The 22380-nt window shown below is 39.7% G+C and overlaps 1 protein-coding gene across 3 annotated transcripts in view; it reads left to right on the forward strand.

Moving 5' to 3' along the window:
* The first annotated feature begins 10351 nt into the window (after nucleotides 1-10351).
* Nucleotides 10352-22380, forward strand: part of NAA35 (N-alpha-acetyltransferase 35, NatC auxiliary subunit) — a 105584-nt gene continuing 93555 nt past the window's right edge. Inside the window, exons 1-3 of one of the 3 annotated variants that reach the window (XM_053576890.1) lie at nucleotides 10352-10476; nucleotides 11348-11476; nucleotides 21907-21940. In XM_053576890.1, coding sequence (XP_053432865.1) covers nucleotides 11353-11476; nucleotides 21907-21940 — 158 coding nt within the window. In that variant the 5' untranslated portion in view covers nucleotides 10352-10476; nucleotides 11348-11352. Of the gene's footprint in view, nucleotides 10609-10658; nucleotides 10809-11347; nucleotides 11477-21906; nucleotides 21941-22380 lie in introns of those variants that run through there. The other 2 variants (XM_053576899.1, XM_053576908.1) reach the window with 2 other exon arrangements.

Below are 22380 nucleotides of genomic sequence, written 5' to 3' on the forward strand. Positions count from 1 at the left end.
GTGGGAACTGAATTACTTTTAGTGATTAAGCATAATTTACACTAGCTTCCACTCTTAGTCATGAATTTATTCAGGTTGTCTTATACATGCCTTTTCAAAACAGGCATCCAACCCCACTGTTTTTGTAGTTGGTGCACAAGGGCAGGCAGCAGCACTGTTTCTGGGAGTTGTCCACAATACATATTTTGCTTTCTTTCTGTGTGTTTCTGCTAAGTTTTGTGGCTGAATTTCCAAGATGTACTTTCCACCCCTTGGTTTGAAGAACGTTTTGTACCCCTATCTGGCACAGTGTATTTATTCCCCTGATCCATTCTTTATTGTGGATATCAGTGAGTATACCCACAGCCTCAGGTAGGTGAGTCCTGGCCCTTTGCTGGATTATTTTTTTAGAGATAGAGTCTTACTTTATCACCCTCCATAGAGTGTTGTGGCGTCTACAGCTCACAGCAACCTACAACTTCTGGGCTTAGGTGATTCTCTTGCCTCAGCCTCCCAAGTAGCTGGGACTATAGGTGCCCGCCACAAGGCCTGGCTAGTTTTTGTTGCAGTTTGGCAAGAGTTGGGTTTGAACCCACTACCCTCGGTGTATGGGGTCAGGGCCGTACCCACTGAGCCACAGGCCCTGCCCCCTTTGCTGGATTGACTCTTTATAATCCCTCCACTTGCAAGAGGGACTTTACCTAAAAATTGTAATCAGTGTAACTGGCTTATTGTACCCTCAATGAATCCTCAACAATAAAAAAAAAAAAATTAATAATCCCACCACTGGCTACGATCTCTCACTTCTCCTTTCCTATACAACCATCTTGAAGATTTAGGCATCTATTGTTCCAGACATTGTTAAAAATTCCTTATATTTCCATCTTTTCATATGTTATCTTATTTAATCTTTTTAATCACACTAAAAAGTGGTTTCTATTTTATCTTCTCCATGTTATGATCATAAATTGAGTTTCTTTCCAGCAGATCACAACTTCAACATAAGGACAAATACTATCAGAAATGGTTCTTAGTTGTAAGTGACAAAAACTGACCCCAACTGATTTAAGCAAGAAGCAGAGTTTTAAAAAATATGCTGGGTTTAGAAGCAAAGACACATGCAAAAAGAAAACTATAGGCCAATATCTCTGATGAACATAGATGCAAAAATCCTCAATAAAATACTAGCAAATGAAATTCAACAACTAATATTAAAGAGATTATTCATCATGATGAAGGGATTGATCCTAGGGATTCTTCCTAGGCATGCATGGATGGCTCAACATACACAAATCAATGTGATATATCAACAGAATGAACAAAAATCAAATGATTATTTCAATTGATGCTGAAAAAAATTCCACATTGCTTCATGATAAATCTCTCAAAAAGTAGATATAGAAGCAATATACCTAAATACTTTGGGCCATATATGATACATCCATAGCTAGTATCATAATGAATGGGAAAACCTGAAAGCCTTTCCTTTAAGATTTGGAATAAGACAAAGATGCCCACTTTCACTACTATTATTTAACATAGTAATGGAAGTCCTAACTACAGTAGTCAGCAAGAGAACCAAATAAAGGGCATCCAAACTGGAAAGAAAGATGTCAAATTATCCTTCTTTGCAGATGATATGATTTTATATTAAAAAAAAACTAAAGATTTTACCAAAAAAAAAAAAAAAAACATTAGAAATCATAATAACTAAAAATTAGGACAATTTGGTTTTGGCCAGGCATAGTATCTCACACCCAGTAGCACTCTGGGAGGCCAAGGCAGGTGGGCTGTCTAAATTCAGGAGTTTGAGACCAGCCTGAGCAAAAGCAAGACCCTGCCGCTACTAAAATAGAAAAAAACTAGCTTGGCATTGTGGCACATGCCTATAATTCTAGCTACTTGGGAGGCCGAGGCAAAAAGATCACTTGAGCCCAAGAGTTTGAGGTTGCTGTGAGCTATGATGCCACACTACTTTACCCAAGGTAACAGAGTGAGACCCTATCTCAAAAAATAAATAAATAAATAAATAAATAAATAAAAATGGGTTTTGATGCAACTATCTTGTTGGTGTAAAAAGTTCTATTGATTCTAATCTTGTCTTTACCCTATTTATCTGAGTTTTCTCTTTTTAATTAAAGTAGATAAAAGACAGAAATTCTTCACATGTACTTTTGCTCATATAACACTATGAACCCATTAAAAACATATCATACTCCTTCTTTTCTGTGTAGCTAATGTAGGGTCTTAAACAAATGAAAACCTTATTAAATGAATGACTGCTTGAAAGCACAGATTCTGCTTGCTTAGCACAGTGCTGAAGTGTGGTCTGAAGCAAAGTATTGCTTGGAACTTTCTAGCAATGCAAAGTCATGGGCCTCACTCTAGACCCATGTCTAGAGAATCAGGAGGCAGCTGGAAGGGCCAGGACTTCTTATGTTAACAACCCCCCTGGGTGATTCTGATGTACTCTCAGGTTTGAAAATCTCTGCTTTCCTGGCTCCCAGTCTAGTAGACTTATAGAAAAACCCACTTAAAAACAAATATTCAAAACCTAAAAAATAAAAATCACAAATATTCACAATTTAATCTTATAAAAAAAAATAGTAATAACAATGTCTCCTTTCTAGAATACAAGAGGTGCTGGTTCACCCAACTGTGACGTCTTTCTCATCTTCTCCTGCCCTGTGATGCTTCATCCCTTCCCTTCTATCCACTTGTGTGCTGTTCAGAAATCAAGGTGGAAGTCAAGCGACATTTGCTTGTTTATGTGAAACACTGAGTGAAGTACCCCATAGATAGGGATAAGGTATTTCTCCCACTTAATGAGTTGGAAGAGAAGGGAACATCAGTTTGTGCGGATGTGTGTCTCAGTTGGTTAGGGCACTGGCCACATACACTAGGGCTGGCAGGTTCGAACTCAGGCCCGGGCCTGCTAAACAACAACAACAACAACAACAAAAAGTATCTGGGCATTGTGGCAGATGCCTGTAGTCCCAGATAATAGCTCCAAAGAAGCAGAGTTGACTTTTATTAACATAAACTGTGCAAAGATGAGCATTAGCCTCATCCAAAAGGCTTGTTGAGATAAGATTGCTGGGTCCCACCCCCAGAGTTTCTACTTGAATAGGTCTGGGGTGGGTCCTGAGTACTTGCATTCTAACAAGTTCTCAGGTGAGGTTGAGGGGTCACACTTTGAGAACAATGGCTACTTTTGGACTTCAACTGAGACATTGGCTCTTCCTGAGTCTTCAGCCTGTTGAAACCACACAATTGACCCTGTTGGTTCTTTGGACTTAAGACTGGAACTAAACTATGGGATCTCCTGGATCCCCAACTTGCTGACTACAGATCTTGAGACTTAACCTCCATAATCCCATCAGCCAATTCCTTATAAATCTCTCTTCTCTCTGGAAAGAGAGATCTCCTATTGGTTCTATTTCTCTAGAGTACCCTGACTAATACAAACCCAGATGATCCCAACTATAGCACAGACGGCCTGACTACAGTAGACTTCTCTGTGGACACCTAGTGAAGAGCCCAGAAAGAAGAATGTTCTTTGAGCCCATTGATTCCTGAGAATAAATTGGGAGCAAAAAGCCATGAACCTGTTTTCAATGCTCAGACAACCTAATCCTCAGTTTAGGCTAGACCTAGGCTAAATCAGCTAAACTTATGCAGAGATCAATGACTTGGCTATTGCAGTTTGTATTTTTGCCATCTTTCTTTAGAGCAGTGATGCTCAACCTTGGCTCAACATTAGAATCTCCTGTAGGGTTTCTAGAATTCTTATTACCCTAACCATACTGTGGACCAAGAAAAGCGGAATCTCTGAAAGTGAGGCCTGGACATCAATATTTAAAGCAGGTGATTACCCTCTGCTGGGAAGCCCATCATACATAGTCCTGAGCTCTGGAAGTTCAGGTGGGGCCAGGAAAAATGCTCATTTTTCCCTAAGTTGCCAATTCTTTGCCATCTACCCAACTAGAACTTACTAGATACTACGGCATCACAGTTCACAGCAACCTCAAACTGTTGGGCTCAAGGGAGCCTTCTGCCTCAGCCTCCCAAGTAGTTAGGAATTCAAGTGCCCATCAGAATGGCTGGCTACTTTTTCTGTTTTCAGTAGAGTAGACCAGCTACTGTTGCTCAGGCTGGTCTCCAACTCCTGAGCTCAAGGGATCCACCTGTCTCAGCTTCCCAGAGTGTGAGGATTGCAGGCTCTGAGCCTCAATCTGGCATCAAGGAGTGCACCTGGCCTCAAGGTCTTTGTTTTGGAGAAAGTTTCTCCAACATAAATGCAGTCAGCCATCAGCAGTACAAAGATGTGTAGAAGTGAAAGCTCTACACAAAAATCCTACTTTAATTTCCAGAAAAGAGGAGTGGCAAATGCCTCTCTCAAGTTGCCAGTTTTCACTGTAACTTATGTGTGTTGAAGCTTGTGTCTTTTTTTTGTGTGTGTGTGTTTTTTGGCCGGGACTGGGTTTGAACCCGCCACCTCCGGCATACGGGACCAGCGCCCTACTCCTTGAGCCACAGGTGCCGCCCTGAAGGATGTGTCTTGTAATTTAGATTCTTTTTTTAAATTTCAGATTCATATGAGGGTACATACAATTACATTGTTTGCATTTGTAAGGTAAAGACTGAGTTGCAGTTCAGTCCTTCATCTAGGAAGTGTACCATATACCCTTACATTGCACCTGTTTGGTAGAAACTTACCAAACCCCTCCCCCCAAGATTCTCAGAGAATCTGGAAATTAAGATGCCTCTTGGAATTCTTTAGTATAACTTCAGATATCCCAACACTCACGTGCTGCTATTATATTCTGTTAATTCTAAATTTCATATATTGGTATATCTGCAGCAATTCTGCTTTTTGAATGTTTCTGAGGAGGAAAAGGCTGCTGTAGCACTGGAAAATAGTTTGTAGAGATAATCTCTCTTTTTTCTTCCACAATTGCTGGATAATTTTCAAATTATTTTGGCAATAATTTTGTAAGAAAGATTGTTAGAGTACGTCTAATGGATTATTTTTTTACTTATGCCTTGCCGTTTTGAATGAATCCTATACTTAGTCTTAACTTCACATTATACATTCCTATTTAATACCAATGACTGTAACTTCTGTGTTCAAGTATATTTTAAGAATAACTGCACAGAAAGATGGAAATATACTGTTATTCTATTAATAATTTTATACAAAATTCTACTAATAATTTTCTACATTTGTTCTTTCCCCTAAAGACTTCAGATATACAAGTATTATGCAGGCTAACATGGCATTTCATATTTCTTTTCTAAAAGATAAACATGATTATTTATAGCTTTTTAAAAGGAATGTCCAAAGAATAAAGAGATAAATTTTTAAGATTATGTCTCATGGAAGTATCTCTACTTTTGGTTCAATTTATTTTAGAATAAAAGTGGTTACACATTTTTATCTCAGAGCTGACAATCACAAGAGACTTTATATAAATTTTCAAGCATCTGAAAAGCTGCTTTTCAGGCAAGCTGAAATGATTTTTTTCTTCATCTTCACTGAGCACTTGTACTGACATTGAAGCAAGAATACTTTAACAGTTTCATAAATTCAACCACTGGAATCAATTTTTGAAGAAAATGGAGTATAAAATAAAGGTACTTTTCCTCAAATATGTTTAAAAATGGGATCATCAGCCAAGAATCTGTGTGTGACAAAAGTACTAGACTTCACTTTTAGTACTGACATAAATTGCCTCCGAGACCATGTGGTCAAGTGGTACTAAATAAGTGAGGTATCAGAAAATTGAGAAAATCATTATGGGGTGGCGCCTGTGGCTCAAGGAGTAGGGCGCCAGTCCCATATGCTGGAGGTGGTGGGTTCAAACCCAGCCCCGGCCAAAAAAAAAAAAAAAAAAAAACTTTGCTTGGCTCAGTCAGTAAGGCGCCGGCCCCATATACAGAGGGTGGCAGGTTCAAACCCGACCCCGGCTGAACTGCAACCAAAAAAAAAAATAGCTGGGCGTTGTGGCGGGCGCCTGTAGTCCCAGCTACTCAGGAGGCTGAGGCAAGAGAATCGCTTAAGCCCAGGAGTTGGAGGTTGCTGTGAGCTGTGTGATGCTGTGGCACTCTACCAAGGGCCATAAAGTGAGACTCTGTCTCTACAAAAAAAAAAAAAAAAAAAAGAGAAAATCATTACCTTATGTAATTTTACGTAAGTTCACAAAGCTCTCTGATTCTTGCAACTCTGTAAGTGATGTAAAGTCTGTTTTAAGAATGAAGATGTTGGGATTTAATATGTTCTGGACACTAGCTAAAGATCCCTTAGTCAGACTTCCTGTTAAATATGGAGGATCTAACAAAGGTATTAACCTACACACACACACACACACACAAACACACATGAAAAAAGGAATAGGTAAAGAAAAACCAAACAATACATTTGAAAATGTTAGGCAGATGGAGTGGGACACTGACTTAGTGATCCAAGAAGGTTGGATCATGAACCAGCGGTGGTAAAGCCAATAAACCACTTATTTTGTAGTACAGAACTGCCCCCAAAGACTCAAGAACCAATGGAATCAGCTATCTCCAGAGTTTAGGGTCAGGTTAAAACAAGGGAGTGTATTTAAGAAGTACTGGGATCTGACATTTCCCCATTTCCATGCAGCTCCTGACTGCCCTTCCTCAATCTCTATAGAATATTTAGTAAAGGAGAGAATATCTGGCAAGTAGGGACTAATGTGGGACACATAGGGAAGAGGTATTAGAACAGATGAGAGAAGGGATGTCTGATGAAAAAGGGGATAAGGTGAAAATGTAATAATAGATGTTGAGATTCTTCCTCCCCCACTTCCCAACCTTCCTCCATTCCAATTGGCTGGCAGTTGGCAGATTTTTAGAGCAGCTCTAAGTTGCATGGCTCTGGAGGAACCACATAGTTATATGAATGATGTCCCTGAGAGTCATGTAGTACCCAGTTTGCACAACCACAAATAACAACTCTGGATCAGAAGCACCTTCTGTGAGAAAGTGAACCAGTCCAAGAATCAAAACCCAAAGGTTATAATGCCAGAGAATCACCAATGAACTTCTACCCAGGAAGCACCAGATTAAAGAAGTCTCTAATAAATGAAAGATAGAAACTGAAATAACTAGGAGAAAAGAAAACTTAGAGAAAATAAAATATACATAAAAAAGCTACCTTCATTGCATCAAAGAGATAAGATAAATGCATAAGTAGAAGACAAAAAATGTTCTATACACTGAAAAACAAGACAACTCAGTAAACAATTTAGAAGACAAACTTGAAAAATGCTCAATAAGCAAAGCAAAAGTGTAAATTCTTAAATTTAAAATAAAGGCAATTTATTTTTCTTTCTTTCTTTCTTTTTTTTTTTTTTATTGAGACAGATTGGCAATGGTACCATTGAAGCTCACTGCAACCTCAAACTTTAGGCTCAAGTGATTCTCAAGCCTCAGGCTCCTGAGTAGCTGGGACTACAGGTGTGCCCCACTTCTTTTTCTTTTTTTTTTTTTTGAGACAAAAGTCTCACTACGTCACCCTTGCTAGAGTGCTGTGGCATCACAGCTCACAGCAACCCCAAACTCTTGGGCTTAAGTAATTCTTTTGCCTCAGCCTCCCAAGTAGCTGGGACCATAGAGGTGCCTGCCAAAATGCCCAGCCATTTTTTGTTGCATTTGTCATTGTTGTTTAGCTGGCCTGGGTTGGGTTTGAACCCACCACCCTTGGTATATGTGGCTGATGCTGTAACCACTGTGCTATGGGTGCTGAGCTATCATTTTGCTATTTTTAGTAGAGACAGGGTCTCACTCTTGCTAAGACTGGCCTTGAATTCCTGAACTCAAGCAATCTGATCACAATGGCCTCCCAGAGTTCTAGGATTAATGGTGCAGGTCAAAGCACCTGGCCTGATTTCTCAAAAATTAAAGTACCAGTTAGAGAAATGTGACATCTGAATAATAAGATTTCTAGAAGGTGAGGACAAAGGGGGAAAAACTGGGATGACATAATCAAATATAATTCAAGGAAATTCCCTAGAACTGAACAATGTGGATTTTCACACTCAAAGGGTTCACTTAGTACCCAGTAAAATAAATGAAAATAATTTCATACTTTAGTATATCTTTTTTTTTCCAGTATCACATATACCTACACATAATACTGAACAACTCAGGTGCAGTCACTCATCCTCTACATTTCTTATGGTTGTCCCTGCAAAAAACAACAAACAAGTCTGGAAATTCAGCATATGTTTCTATTGTACTAAAATTCTTTTCTGCCATTCTCTTTTTCTTTCTCTCTCTTTCTTTCTTTTTTTTTTTTTTTTTAGACATTCTCACTATGTCGCCCTTGGGAGGGTGCTGTGGTGTCATAGCTCACAGCAACCTCAAACTCTTGGGCTTAAGTGATTTTCTTGCTCAACCTCCCAAGTAGCTGGGACTGTAGGGGCGCCTGCCACAACACCTGGCTATTTTTTGTTGCAGTTGTCCTTGTTGTTTAGCTGGCCCAGGGTGGGTTCAAACCCTTCCAGTCTCCGTGCATGTGGCCAACATGGTAACCACTGTGCTACAGGCGCTGAGTCCTTTTCTGCATTCTCATCAATGTATTCAGTGAGTCCCTATTATATGCCAACCACTGCGCTAAATGCTGGGGATACAGTTTTGATTAAAACACCAAAGCTCTGGCTCTCAGGAAATACATTATTCTGTGAGAGTAGATGCTATTTTTATTTTTTATGTCAACTTTATTAAGGCTTGACTTACAAACAATAAAATCATACATTGTAGGCCAGGCATGAGCGTAATTTTAGCACTCTGGGAGGCCGAGGTGGGCAGATCCCCTGAGCTCACAGGTCTGAAGCCAGCCTGAGCCAGAGCAGACCTCATCTCTAAAAATAGCCTGGTATTGTAGCAGGGGCCCTTAGTCCCAGCTACTTGGGAGGCTGAGGCAAGACAATCACTTGAGCCCAAGAGTTGGAGGCTGCTGTTAGTTATGACACTATGACATTCTACTGGGGGCAACAAAGTGAGACTCTGTTAAAAAAAAATTATACACTTGTAAACGTATATTTCAAAGAAATTTAAAAAATTTATTCACCCATATAACCACTACCTTAATCAAAATACAGAAAATTTCCATAGCCTCAAGTCACCAAGCTCTATCCAAGTTATCCTTCCTTGACCCCTGAGCAGCCACTAATCTGTTGTCTATCACTAATATGAGTTTTCAAGAGTATGGTGTAAATGGAATAATTCTTTTGCATCTATTTTCTTTTGCTCAACATATCTTTAAGATTCAACCATGTTGCTTGCCAATTAGTTCATCCCTGTTCACTGATGATTAATACTTATTACATTGTATGGATATGCCACAAGTTATTCATCTATTCACCAGTTGATGGAACATTTGGATAGTCTCCGGTTTTTGATTATTAAAAACAAGGCTGCTACGAACATTCATGTACAAGCCTCTGTGTGAATAGACATTTTCATTCGTAGGTGTTAATATACACCTTGAAGTGGAGTTACTTAATTGTACAATGAGTCTATAAGAAAAGATAGTTGCTTGGGCACCGTGGCTAGGGCAGGAGGATCCCTTGAGTCTAGGAGTCTGCATGTAGCGTTGGCAACATAGCAAGATCAATCCGGTCTTAAAAAAAATAATTAAAAATAAATTAAAGAAAAAGGATGGTTTTCCAAAGTGGTTGTACCACATTGCATTACCACATGAGAGGTCCAGTTGCTCTCTCTGCCATCATTTGGTATTCTGTTTTCAATTCTAGCCATTCTAAAGGGTATGCAGTGGTAAAGATGTGCCTCTTACCCGTGCTCGTCTATTTATGTAAATTCATTTTAAAAACTGATCATTTTTTTTAAAAATCTAAAACATGTAAGAGTTTGAAAGAAAATGGCTGGCTCAATCCTTTAGCTATAGTTTCTGCTTTCCCTCACGAAACCCCCACGTGCTGTCTAGGAAACAAAAATCTGTTCTTAGGGAGCCCTAGCTGTACAGAGCTCTCGGAGGCCGGCTGTTGGTTCACCTCGGCAACGCGCAAGGTCTACACGAACCTCCGTTGCTTTCCTGCGCCTCAGCGTCACTTGTCTAAGAAATTTCCAGGGAGCCCGACAGAACAAGGCGTACTGAGGCCCCAGGCTCCGCCTCTCGTTGAGACTTGCCGACCACTCAGGACTAGGACCAGGGTGAGGTGGGAAGTTAGCTTCCGGTCTCGCGATTGGCTCTAATTCCGCGAGAAGAGAAGGCGGCCGCCATCGGCTGATCGGAGGTGGTATAGAGGGAGGGGGTGTGGTCGGGGAGCTCGAAGTCCCCAGGAGTAGGGGAGAGGGGGCGGGGTCGCACGGCCCAGGCGTACGCATGCGCGCAGGCGGCCGGTCGGGCTGGGCAGAGAGGGGAGGGGGCGGCGGCGGCTAAGGCGGCGTCGTTATTTCCGTGGTTCGGACGGTGCGTGGCGGCGCGGGTGACCACGGGAGAAGTAGGTAGGGACCGCCCCTGCGGAGCCATCGAGACCCTCTTGCTTGCGTGTCTGACAGCCGCAGCCCCCCGCGTGTGTAGCGGACCCTGGAGACGCCAGGTCACCCTGCGGCCCCGGCCCTCCTGTCGTGCCTCAGGTAGGAGCCGCGGGTTCCCTAGTGCCCGCTGTTCGCCGAGGCCCGGGCCTTGCCAGCTGTTACCGGGGCGACGACCCAGCGCCGGGCGTGCCCGCCCTCCCGCGCGGCAACAGTCCTGTCCTTGCTTCCGCGCCCTGTGGGGCCGGGGCTGGGCCGGGCTGACCCAGGCGGGGTGAAGGTGGAGCGGCTCCTCGCCTCAGGTGCGCTCCTGCCCGGGGTCCGGCTGGTGGGCTACGGTGCGTGCCCGCACCTCCTCCCTCTTCCTGGTCACCCCACTCATGGCTAATTAGGGCTGTGCCTGGGTCCTGCCGCGACCCGGAGAGGTTGGCCCAGCGAGCTCTGGCCAGGTGAAAGGCCAGCTTCACTCAAGTAGTTGTCGCGTGGGGTCCTAGGCCGCCAGAGGGGACCCTGAATAGTGCCTTGGTCATTTGTGGCCGGTATCGAAAGTTGGACTCTTGGAGTTGCTGCTGCTTGGGCTAGCGGCGGGATGGCTTGTGATTTTTCTTAAATAGTGGGAAGGCAAACTCTTTATGAGTCTTGATAGGTGGTGAGTTATTAGTAAATAAGCAGAAGTGTTAATTGCATTAACGTAATTTTTTGCAGTATGGGCCTCAGACACAGAAGCGTTCCGCTTAAAGAGTTTAGTAAGACTTTCATCCAATACTTAGAAACACATTTTAGCAAATACTCTTGCCCTGAAAGCTACATTCTTTCGCTTACATCAGTGTTAATTTTACAGGCATAATGGTTATGAAAGCTTCTGTAGATGACGATGATTCAGGATGGGAGCTCAGTATACCAGAAAAAATGGAAAAAAGCAATACAAGCTGGGTGGACATTACTCAAGATTTTGAAGAAGCTTGTCGAGGTGAGTTTGAAATTTTGGATTAGAGGTTAGATAAAATCACAATGGTGATTTCTAAACTTATTTCAGTAAGTGAAAAGAAATCAACAGGTAAGTGTGGTTAATCAAGTTTGTTAACCACAGTTACCTCTGCCCTCTAATTTTAACTTTTGTTTAAAGACAGTATTATTTAGATTTTTTTGGTATAGCATTAAATACACAAGTTGAGGCTGCTGCTTTTTTTCTTTTCTTCTCTTTTTATTTATTTATTTATTTATTTATTTATTTTGAGGCCTTGCTCTGTCACCCAGGCTGAAGTGTGGTGGTCTTGCAATTACAAATCACTGCAACCTCAAAACTGATCTCAAGCAATTCTCCCACAGGCCTGTTTTAAAATTAACTTTTTAAACTTTAAGTAACAGGTTAAAGGACACATAGTGGTAATTTCTAACTGTGGTAACAGTAATTAATGTTGACCTAAGGATAGTAGTATTTTTGTATATTTGAGATGTGAAAAATGATCAGATCACATATTCCCTTTTTTTTTTTTTTTTTTGTAGAAACAGTTTCACTTTATTGCCCTCGGTAGAGTGCCGTGGCGTCACACAGCTCACAGCAACCTCCAACTCCTGGGCTTAGGCGATTCTCCTGCCTCGGCCTCCCGAGTAGCTGGGACTACAGGCGCCTGCCACAACGCCCGGCTATTTTTTTGTTGCAGTTTGGCCGGGGCTGGGTTTGAACCCGCCACTCTCGGTATATGGGGCTGGCGCCCTACTCACTGAGCCACAGGCACCGCCCACATATTCCCTTCTTAAGACACTTCAGTGGCTTTCTTGTAGGTAAAATCCAAACTCCTTCCCCATGGCCTATAAAATCAGGTTCCTCCTTACCACTGAGACTTCATTTTTGTATTCATGCCCTGTGATGCTTCATTATATTCCCTGCCCAAGATCCTTTTGTCTCCTCATTATCTCTATAAGGTGGTTCCTGGATTTTGTTTTCTATGTCTTAAATTGCTTTGTCTTAGGCCTTCCCACAGCTGACTCTTTTTAACCACTTAAATGTTATTTCCTGAGTGAGGACCTCAAAACAACTCTAAGCAATTCATCCACTCATCTCATTTCTCTAGCTCCACCTCAGTTGATAATCCTATTTTATTTTCTTTGTAGTGCTTCTCTTTGTCAGAAACCATCATTTTAATTATTTTTGTTTTGTTTTTTGAGACAGTCTCACTTTGTCCCCCTTGGTAGAGTGCCATGGCGTCACAGCTCACAGCAACCTCAAACTCTTGGACTCAAGTAATTCTCTTGCCTCAGCTTCCCGAGTAGCTGGGACTACAGGTACCCGCTACAATGCCTGGCTATTTTTAGAGATGAGGTCTTGCTCTGGCTCAGGCTGGTATCGAAGTTGTGAGTTCAGGTGATCCACCCACCTCAACCTCCCAGAGTGCTAGTATTATAGGCGTGAGCCACCGTTCCTGGCATTATTATTATTTTTTTTTTTTTTTTATTGAGCCAGAGTCTTACTTTGTCACCTTGGATAGAGTGCAATGGTGTCATCATAGCTCACAGCAGCTTTAAACTCTTAGGTTCAAGCAATCCACTTGCCTCAGCCTCCCAAGTAGCTGGGACTTACAGGAGCACACAACCACACCCAACTAGCTTTTCTGTTTTTAGTAGAGATAGAATCTCACTCTTCAGCGCTCAAGCAATTCACCAGCCTTGGCCTACTGGAGTGCCAGGATTACTGGTGTGAGTCACTGCACTCAGCCCATTTTAAAGTTTCTTACGTTATCAGCCTCACCCATTGGAAAATAGGCTCTGAGAGGACAGAAATCTTATCTATAATCCTAGCATATAGAACAGTGCCTGGCACATAATATTAAATTTAATAAATGATTGGAGGAGAAATGGGCATATTTGTTGTTTGAAGGGAAAGAACCCTGTGGAGATACTGAAGAGAAGAGAAAGGAACAAATAGTAGAGTCAGAACTTAAACTTTAAAGAGAGGATGGGATCAGGAACATAGAGAAATTATTATTTTTATGTTTTGTTGATTTTTTTTAAGTAGAGAAATTAGCTTGGGAAAAAGCACGGGGACACTGAAACAAGAAGAACTGAGATTAGGATGGTGAAAGTACAGGTATGTTTTTAAGTGGCTAGGAAGGAATGGTGGAGGAATTCACACCTGATGGCTTCTATTTTTCCAAAAAGCTTAGGTCTTTTGGTGATAGTGACTTGAGGTATGTTTGAATAGTGCTTTGAAAGAAAAGACTTGAAGCAACTGCTTGTGGAAAGAGCCAGCCAGATATAAGCAAAATGGTAAATCATTTGTCTACCTTTGTTTTGAAATACATGTTTTGTTAAAGTATGCCTTCATGAGATAGTGGAAAGAACATTAGACTGGGGGTTGGGTGACTTACCATATATGTCCGTCTAAGGGAGAGAGAAAGAATTGTAAGTAAATGGTGTAATGTTTTTGTGCTCCACAATCTTAAGACTATGGATCATATGGGTCATCATGCATTGATTTTAAGTGATCTATATGAACCTAAGTGGGGAAGGTTTTATGAAGGATATATGGCTTGAGTAGGCCTTTGAAGGAGAGGTTGAATTTCTGTAAGTAAAGGTGATAGAGTTATTTTAAGTGGAGATGAACCATATGATCTAGAGTTCAGTGAGAATTTTGGGGAACAGTGAATAATTCTGCTTGAACAATTTTTTTTTTTTTTTTTTTTTTGGAGGCAGAGTCTCACTATGTTGCCTTTGGTAGAGTGCTATGGTGTCCCAGCTCACAGCAACCTCAAACTCTTGGGCTTAAGTGATTCTCTTGCCTCTTCCTCCCAAGGAGCTGGGACTACAGGTGTCTGCCACAACGCCCGGCTATTTTTTTGTTGCAGTTGTCACTGTCTATTTTAGCTGGCCCTGGCTGGGTTAGAGCCCGCCAGCCTCAGTGTATGTGACCTGCACTCTACTCCCTGAGCTATGGGCACCGCCCATGCTTGAACAATTTTTAGTGTTGGTAATTGTAGAGGGTCTTTAGTGCCATTGATTTTTTATTTATTTATTTTTTTTTTGCATGTGTCTTTTTAGGTTGAGCTTGTTTTATGGGGCAGTCTTTAATGGTTATGAGTATAAAATTGAAAGTGTATTTCCCCTTTATATTCAGTCAGACGGAGTAGCTGCATGGAGTTAGATATGGACTAAAGTCCCAACTCTGTCATATATTGGCTTAGTTTTCTTGAATAGATAATCTGAGTCTTAAGTTTTCTCTTCTGTAATATAGAGCTTCTACTTTTTAACATTTTGGGGTGTTAAATGAGGTAGTAGATATAAAGGACTTGGTCTATAGTAGGCACTCGATTAAGCGTTGTTACTCAGGTATTTAATTCAGTGTTGAAAGTGTGTGAAGAAGATTAATATACAGTATAAATTGTGATGGATCAGTATTAAGAAAGCCTGTAACCTTACAGAGACAAGCTTGTGCACTTAGCCCACATTGAGGTATTAATGACCTTGGAATATGATAGAATGAAATAGAAGGATTATGTATGAGGACAAAGAAAGTTCATGTGGCTCAACTGGTGAATACTGGAATGATGACAGGAAGATGAGAAAGGATGTGTTCCTTAAACATTTCCCTGAGTGACAGCAGAAGAGAGTGGGCACATACACTCCTCAACTTCCTCTTCCCCAATCTTGTGGGTGGAGTTCAAAGCAACTCATTCATAAACATGAGATATCCTTATAATTTCTTGCTTTATCTTAGAAATTCATGGAAAAGTACATTTTATACATTTCCATTTATGTTAATGGTCTTTCCCTCCTAAATTGGCATGAGTCAGCAGTACAATTTTTAATTTATCCTGTCTTAGTACCCCTGGGACATGTTCACCTAGGGTTGTGCATATCACAGTTTAAAGACCATCTTGAGAATTCAGTTTCAGGCTGAAGGGTGCGGTAGCTCATGTGTGTAATCCTAGCACTCTGGGAGGCTGAGGCAGGTGGAGTGCTCTCAGGAGTTGGAGACCAGCCTGAGCAAGAACAAGCCCCTCATCTTCACTTAAAAAACAAATAGAGGGTGGTGCCTATGGCTCAAAGGAGTAGGGCGCCAGCCCCATATCCTGGAGGTGGCGGGTTCAAACCTGGCCCTGGCCAAAAAAAAAAAAAAAAAAGAAAAGAAAAACTAGCCAGGTGTGGTGGCATATGCCTGTAGTCCCAGCTACTTGGTAAGCTGAGGCAAGAGGATTGCTTGAGCCCAGGAGTTTGAGGTTGTTGTGAGCTATGATAATGCCATAGCACTCAGGGTGACACAGAGACTCTGTGTCTCAAAAAAAATTTAGTTTCAGCTAAGTATGACTTTTAGGGTCCTCTTGATTTTAGTCCCACTGTTTGCTTTCATATACACTTCTATATACTTTCTCTCTTGAGTTTTAGGAAGAATTGAAAGTAGCTTTGGATACTGGGGAGAGAGATGCTTTGGGTTGGCATAATGTTATGTCATCGTAAATTAGGCTTGTTTCTTTGTGGGGACAACCTTGAGTGCTTCAGTGATTGAGAGGGGGTGGCATGCCATTTTATTGTCAACATCATACCATCCTATTAACTCTTTTATAACTAGCTCTAACTTACACTGAGTCAGGTGTCACAAATGTGAGGTATACTTCTTGGAAATAAAACATTGATAAAGAATCTATGTATATAGATTTAGGATTGAAGACTTGGTAGCTCTTGAGTTTGTGGTATTAATAATATGTTTTCCCTTCTCAAAATAATCAGATTCATAGTCTTAATTATAATTTAGACTTCTGTTAATAGTGACTTTCTAAAATCCTAAATTTAAAACATGTAAGATTGAATCCTTTTAACTGTCACAGTAGTCTCTCTTTGGTGACAGTGTGATGGCATTTTGCTAGACTCTAGAGGGGTTTTTTGGTATCATAAAATCTGCAAATTGATAACACATTGTTTTTCCCGCATATTTTTATTTATTTTTTTAGTGTACTTCAAAGTTCCTAGATCCAGTACAAACTTCTAACTTAGATAATTTTTTTTTTTTTTTTAAGAGACAGAGTCTCATTTTGTCGCCCTCGGTAGAGTGTCATCACAGCTCATAGAAACCTCCAACTCCTGGGCTTAAGCAGCGATTCTCTTGCCTCAGCCTCCCAAGTACCTGGGACTATAGGTGCCTGCCACAATGCTTGGCTATTTTTTTTTTGTTGTTGCAGTTTGACTGGGGCTGGGTTCGAACTCACCACCCTTGGTATATGGGGCCAGTGCCCTACTCACTGAGCCACAGGTGCCGCCCTAGATAATTTCTTTTATTTCCTGTTAGGCACTACTACACACATTCTCTCCACTTTTTCCTATAATTGTTCTTTAGACTCTTTTTTTTTTTTCCCCTCAAATTATTTTGAATCTATGGTACCATCACTGTTGATTTTACCCAATAGGCAATATGTGATTATTTTAAGTAATACCTGTAGGCTTCCCTTTTGTAGGAAATTTTGCCTAATTTAAAATACCTCATTTTGCTACCTGTACAGAGTCTTCTGGATATATATGTATATGTGTGTGTGTGTATGTATATGTGGGACATTACGAAAGTTTTCAGATACACAAAAATCAAGAAAAGTTAAATGTGGATGGAAACAAATAAAGCCCTCCCAGCAACACTGATAAGCTAAGCAAGTTGAAACTTGCACGGGTGAATCAGAAAGGATGCTGTTGACTGTGTTTCTTAGAAGTGAAATAATGGAACATAGTCTGTCTTAAAACTTTCTAGTCTCTCACACACACATATACGTGTACACACACACACACATATATATGTATATATATTTTTTTTTTTTTGGAGACTGGATCTTGTTCTGTTGCTTGGGCTAGAGTGCAGTGGAATCATCAGTAGCTCACTGCAACCTCTAACTTCTGACCTCAAAAGATCGCCAGCCTCAGCCCCCTGAGTAGCTGGGACTATAGGGGTGTGCCACTGTGACCAGCTAATTTTTTTTTATTGTTTATAGCGACAAAATCTCACTGTCTTGTTCAGGCTGGTCTCGAACTCCTGACCTCAGGCAGTCCTCTTGTCTTGTCCTTCAGAAGTGCTGGGATTGCAGGCATGAGCCTTCATACTGGGCCTGTATGTGTGTACGTGTGTGTGTGTGTGTGTATATTTAAAGGCCTTTCTGCTTTTTCTCTTCTTGGATCCTGTTTTTGTAAATATTTTTTATCAGTCAACTGAAATCCCTTTTTAAAAAATTATGTGCTGGTGGATTTCTCCCTAGTCAGCAATCTCACTCCACCTGCATTCCAGGTGGGGAAAAAAAAATTATGCTCTTAGTCCTTCTGCATCCTTAAGATTGTTCTTCCATTTACTTGTACTCTTCTCTCTTCTTTCTTCCTCTTTGCCATCTTTGGTACCATATGAAAGACTCTGCCAGGGTCCTCTAATTACCCAGAGCCTTAAAGGAATGCAGAAAAAAGCTCCACTCCTTTGGGGGCTTTTGCTTTCCTTGTGGAGTTTCAAGAGTTATGGGCAGGCTTTTCTCATATCTAAAACTATGCTCTATTTTGTATTATGTTATCTCATGATCTCTTTGGCTAATAGAGATCTGACAATTTGTACTGAAAAAAAAAAAAAAAAAGTCTCAAACCCAGCCCCAGCCAAAAACTGCAAAAAAAAAAAAAGAAGTCTCTGATCTTCAGATTTTATTTGGTTTTCCATATTTAATGATGCGTTCTGAATTACAAACCCACGACTTAGAAATTTCACTTACACATAACTGATCATACTACATATACCTCTCTTCCTCGGCTAGTTTTTATGTTTTTGCAAAGAAACGACGTGTCTTTCTTTTGCCTACTTTCCTCCATGTTATTGCTGTTATTTGTTTTTCTCCTGCTTTTCCTTCTTTTGGGGGTTTATGCTTTTCTTTAAAAAAAAAATCATGTTTTGGCGGCGCCTGTGGCTCAGTTGGTAAGGCGCCGGCCCCATATACCGAGGGTGGTGGGTTCAAACCCGGCCCTGGTTTGAGGCCGGCGCTTTACCAACTGAGCCACAGGTTTGGTTTCAAACTGCAACCAAAAATAGCCGGGCCTTGTGGTGGGCGCCTGTAGTCCCAGCTACTTGGGAGGCTGAGGCAGGAGAATCGCTTAAGCCCAGGAGTTGGAGGTTGCTGTGAGCTGTGTGACGCCACGGCACTCAACCGAGGGCCATAAAGTAAGACTCTGTCTCTACAAAAAAAAAAAAAAAAAAAAATCATGTTTTAATGGAATTTCAAAAGAGAATTAAAGATAGTTGCATGTGTTTGATTATCACCTTTTCCCGGGAGTAATTGTTCTCTTTAAGTATCAGTATTACAGTGGTATTGGATTTCTGTATATTATAGATTAAACAGGGCCTTTATAGGAACCATAGCTTGGAACTTGACCATAATTTATAATGTTGTGTGTAGGAAGCTATTCAAAGATCTATAACACCAGTTTATAAATGACCTCTCATTTATGGGATGGTGAAGTGTATTCACCTATTTGCTTGTTTTGCTTTGTCCTATTAGAGTACCTTCAGGAATGCGATCATATTCTTTTAAGCACTTGACTCTGCTGTTCATGCCTTATATGAGAATAAAAATGAAATTAAAAAGGTGATCTGTTGGCATGATTGCCAAAAAATTTTGAATCATTATGTGTTTTGAGCCATGTTTTCCTCATACCTAATTTTTCTCTTTGAGTGGTTTAAACTATATTCTATTGAGCCTGCTTTAAGCTTTAACTTAAAAATAGAATTAACTTAAAGAATTATTGTGTTACTCTTAATTCAGTGGTTTGGTGTCATCTGGAATTACTGGGATCTCCAAAGACCATTTCACAGCATTTGCAAAGTTGAAACTATTTTCATGGTAATTACTAAGAAGATACTTGCCCTTTCTGTCTGTCTTTGTCTTGTTAGTATAAGTGGAGTTTTCCCAGAGGCTACATGATGTATGATGTCATTGCTGTGATGGGTGTTGCTAATGTGAAACATTATCCTTCTCACTGAATTTTTAAAGACCGCTTCCCAGTTGTGGAAGGCCCAGTTTATGTACTTCTATAGAGCTATACGAGATCCTGCAATGAGGCTGCTTGTATTCTGCTTTATGAGTAGTTGTTAGAGTTTGCTGTGCATAGTTGATGTGTGAGAGGTCTGGTTACTGGAATTCTAAGGAAGCTTATGAGTCATCTCGTTCAGCCCTTCGTTTTAAAGATGAGGAAACCAAGGCTAAATGTAATTGACTTGCTCCTAGATGTGTGGAGTGTTTTTAAGTTTGATGAAACTATTTGGTACCCATAGCTACCTTAAATATGTGATAGATTATTATAGCAATTCTCAAACTTTTTGGTCTCAGGACCTCATTATTCTCCTTAAAATTACTGTTTATATGTGTATTTTATATAAATAGGTGTTTATTAGAATTTAAAACAGAGGAGTTAAAAAATATTAATTTAATAACAGCAGTAGTAAACCCATTGCATGTTAACATAAATAACATTTTGTATTGAAAAATGAATGTATTTTCTAAAACAAAATATAATTTAAAAGAGTAGAATTATTTTACATTTTTGCAGATTTCTTCAATTCTAGCATAACATAAGGCAACTGAATTCTCAAATCTGCTTCTGTAATCAGTCTTGCCACATGTTTTGGTTGAAGTGTATGAAGTAAACATGGTTGAAAAATGGAGGAGTATTTTTAGATCATTATTGATATCTTCTTTGATACTATCCCAAAAACTTGATAGTCAATAGTTTTGTAAAGTTTAGTTGCAGTGTGGAACCTGAAACCTAACCAAGTGGACTTTCTGTGCTCTGTTGCATTTTCACTTAGTATAATGTCCTCAGGGTTAATCTATGTGTGACATATGTCAGAATTCCATTTGTTTCTTAAGACTAAATAATAATTCCGTTGTATGTGTATATCATGTTTTCTTATCCATTTCATTGATGGTCACTTGCATTGCTTCCATGTTTTAATGATTGTGAATTAGGCTACTGTGAAAATATGTGTACAATATCTCTTTAAGACTTGGGATATATGCTCTGAATTTGAATTGGCTGGATCATATGGTAATTCTACTTTTAATATTTTGAGGAACTGTCATATTGTTTTCCATAGAGACTATTCAATCTCACCAACAGTACACAATGGTTCCAGTTTTTCCACATCCTCATAACATTTATTTTTTTGTAGTAGGTGTTCTAATGGGTGTGCAGTAGTACTGGTATAGTTTTGTGTTTTCCTAATGAATAGTGATCTCAGGGTCATTCTTAAGTAAGATTGAAAACAAGTTTTTGTCTTTTTTAACTGCAAGTTCATGGAAGTTCATTGGGGCCACTGTCTTAATTTGCATGGAAGTTAACAGAGATTTCACCCACTTCCCACCATTGCTTGTTTTTTTTTTCTTCCCCTCCATTACTTTTGCATTATTCGTGCAAATTTCAACACAGTAAAAAAGACAAAGAACATTTTAGTATTAATTGCAAAATGATTTTTAACATCTTAGACTGCTGGGTTCCCAGACCATGATTTGAGAATTGTTGGGTTATTTAGTATATATTGTGTTCATGCTTTATTGTCATATTTTGATATATGATTCTTACTTACCTATTGTGGTACCTAGAACTGTTAAATAGTAGTGTTATTTAACTTACGATCAACTAGGATTAGGCAAAGTTCTGAAAATCACTTCTTTATACTTTACACAGGATTTGACCATCAATATTTAATATATCAGCATGTTATGGCAGTAGTTCCCAAGGTACATGCACATTAACATCATCTAGAGTGCTTTAAAACCACCACATTTGTCCCACCCCCAGATTTCATTGGTTTCGGGTGCTACTTGGACATGGAGATTTATAAAGTTCCCCAGTTTATTCTAATAGACAGCCAAAGTTGAGGATTGTTGCTTTATAGGGAATGAACACTGTTTTGATTGACTGTATATGGAAGTGTTTTCTTTAATAGTTAAATAAAATGGAATTTTAAAAAATGGTTTTGATGCATTTGCTGTTATGGTGATCTAATTTCATGGTTACCAAGTGATTTAAAAGTAGCCTGAAAATTAGCCATTGGTTCTATGGAAAAGTTTACTTGGGGAAATATACTAGTGATTTTTTTAAATGAAGTCAGTAATTCTGATCAGAATATTGTGGCCTGTGATGGGTCATTTGTTCATTCTCAAAAATTTCATTTCTTTTTCCCTAAGCTACTTGGTTTAGAGTATTCTTAGTATTAGATACAGTACTCACTATATAGAATGCATTATGTTTCTGTATTTCAAATAGAAATAACCATTTCTTAGAAAATAAATTTTAAAGTAATACAAAAAACATTTTTTCAGATGCTGATGTTTTATTTTTCTTAGAATTAAAAGTTAAATATGGTATTCAAAAGATTTTTCTCTTTGTTTCTTTTAGAATTAAAGTTGGGAGAACTGCTTCATGATAAGCTGTAAGTATTTATATATCCCTTGAAACAGTGTAGTGTAATGTTTCAATCTATTTTTTTCCTCAGGTGGAATATTATTCCTTTAAGTCTTAGTAAATTTACATTTCAAACTTATAAAAATAAATATGTTTTTAACTGTGGTGAGCTATTTTGGGGTAGTTGACCCTCGTTGTGATATGAAGTGGTTATACCTACAAGAAATGTGTCTTGTGGTCCTTTCTTTGAAGGTAGATGTACTGAATGTAGAATTTCTTGAAGAAAAGGTATCAGTTGTATGTCATATGAGGTAGGTCGGTTGATGGCCAGAGATCAGGTGACTAAGTGCTGGGGCAAAATAAATGAGAATCTCTGTGCCTTACTCTAGTTTTGCTAAAACAGAATACCTGAGACTGAATAGTCTGTAAAGAAATGATTTTTCGGCTCATGATTCTGGTGGCTAGAAG

Source organism: Nycticebus coucang, chromosome 2, assembly GCF_027406575.1.
Source record: "Nycticebus coucang isolate mNycCou1 chromosome 2, mNycCou1.pri, whole genome shotgun sequence".
Classification (NCBI taxonomy): Eukaryota; Metazoa; Chordata; class Mammalia; order Primates; family Lorisidae; genus Nycticebus; species Nycticebus coucang.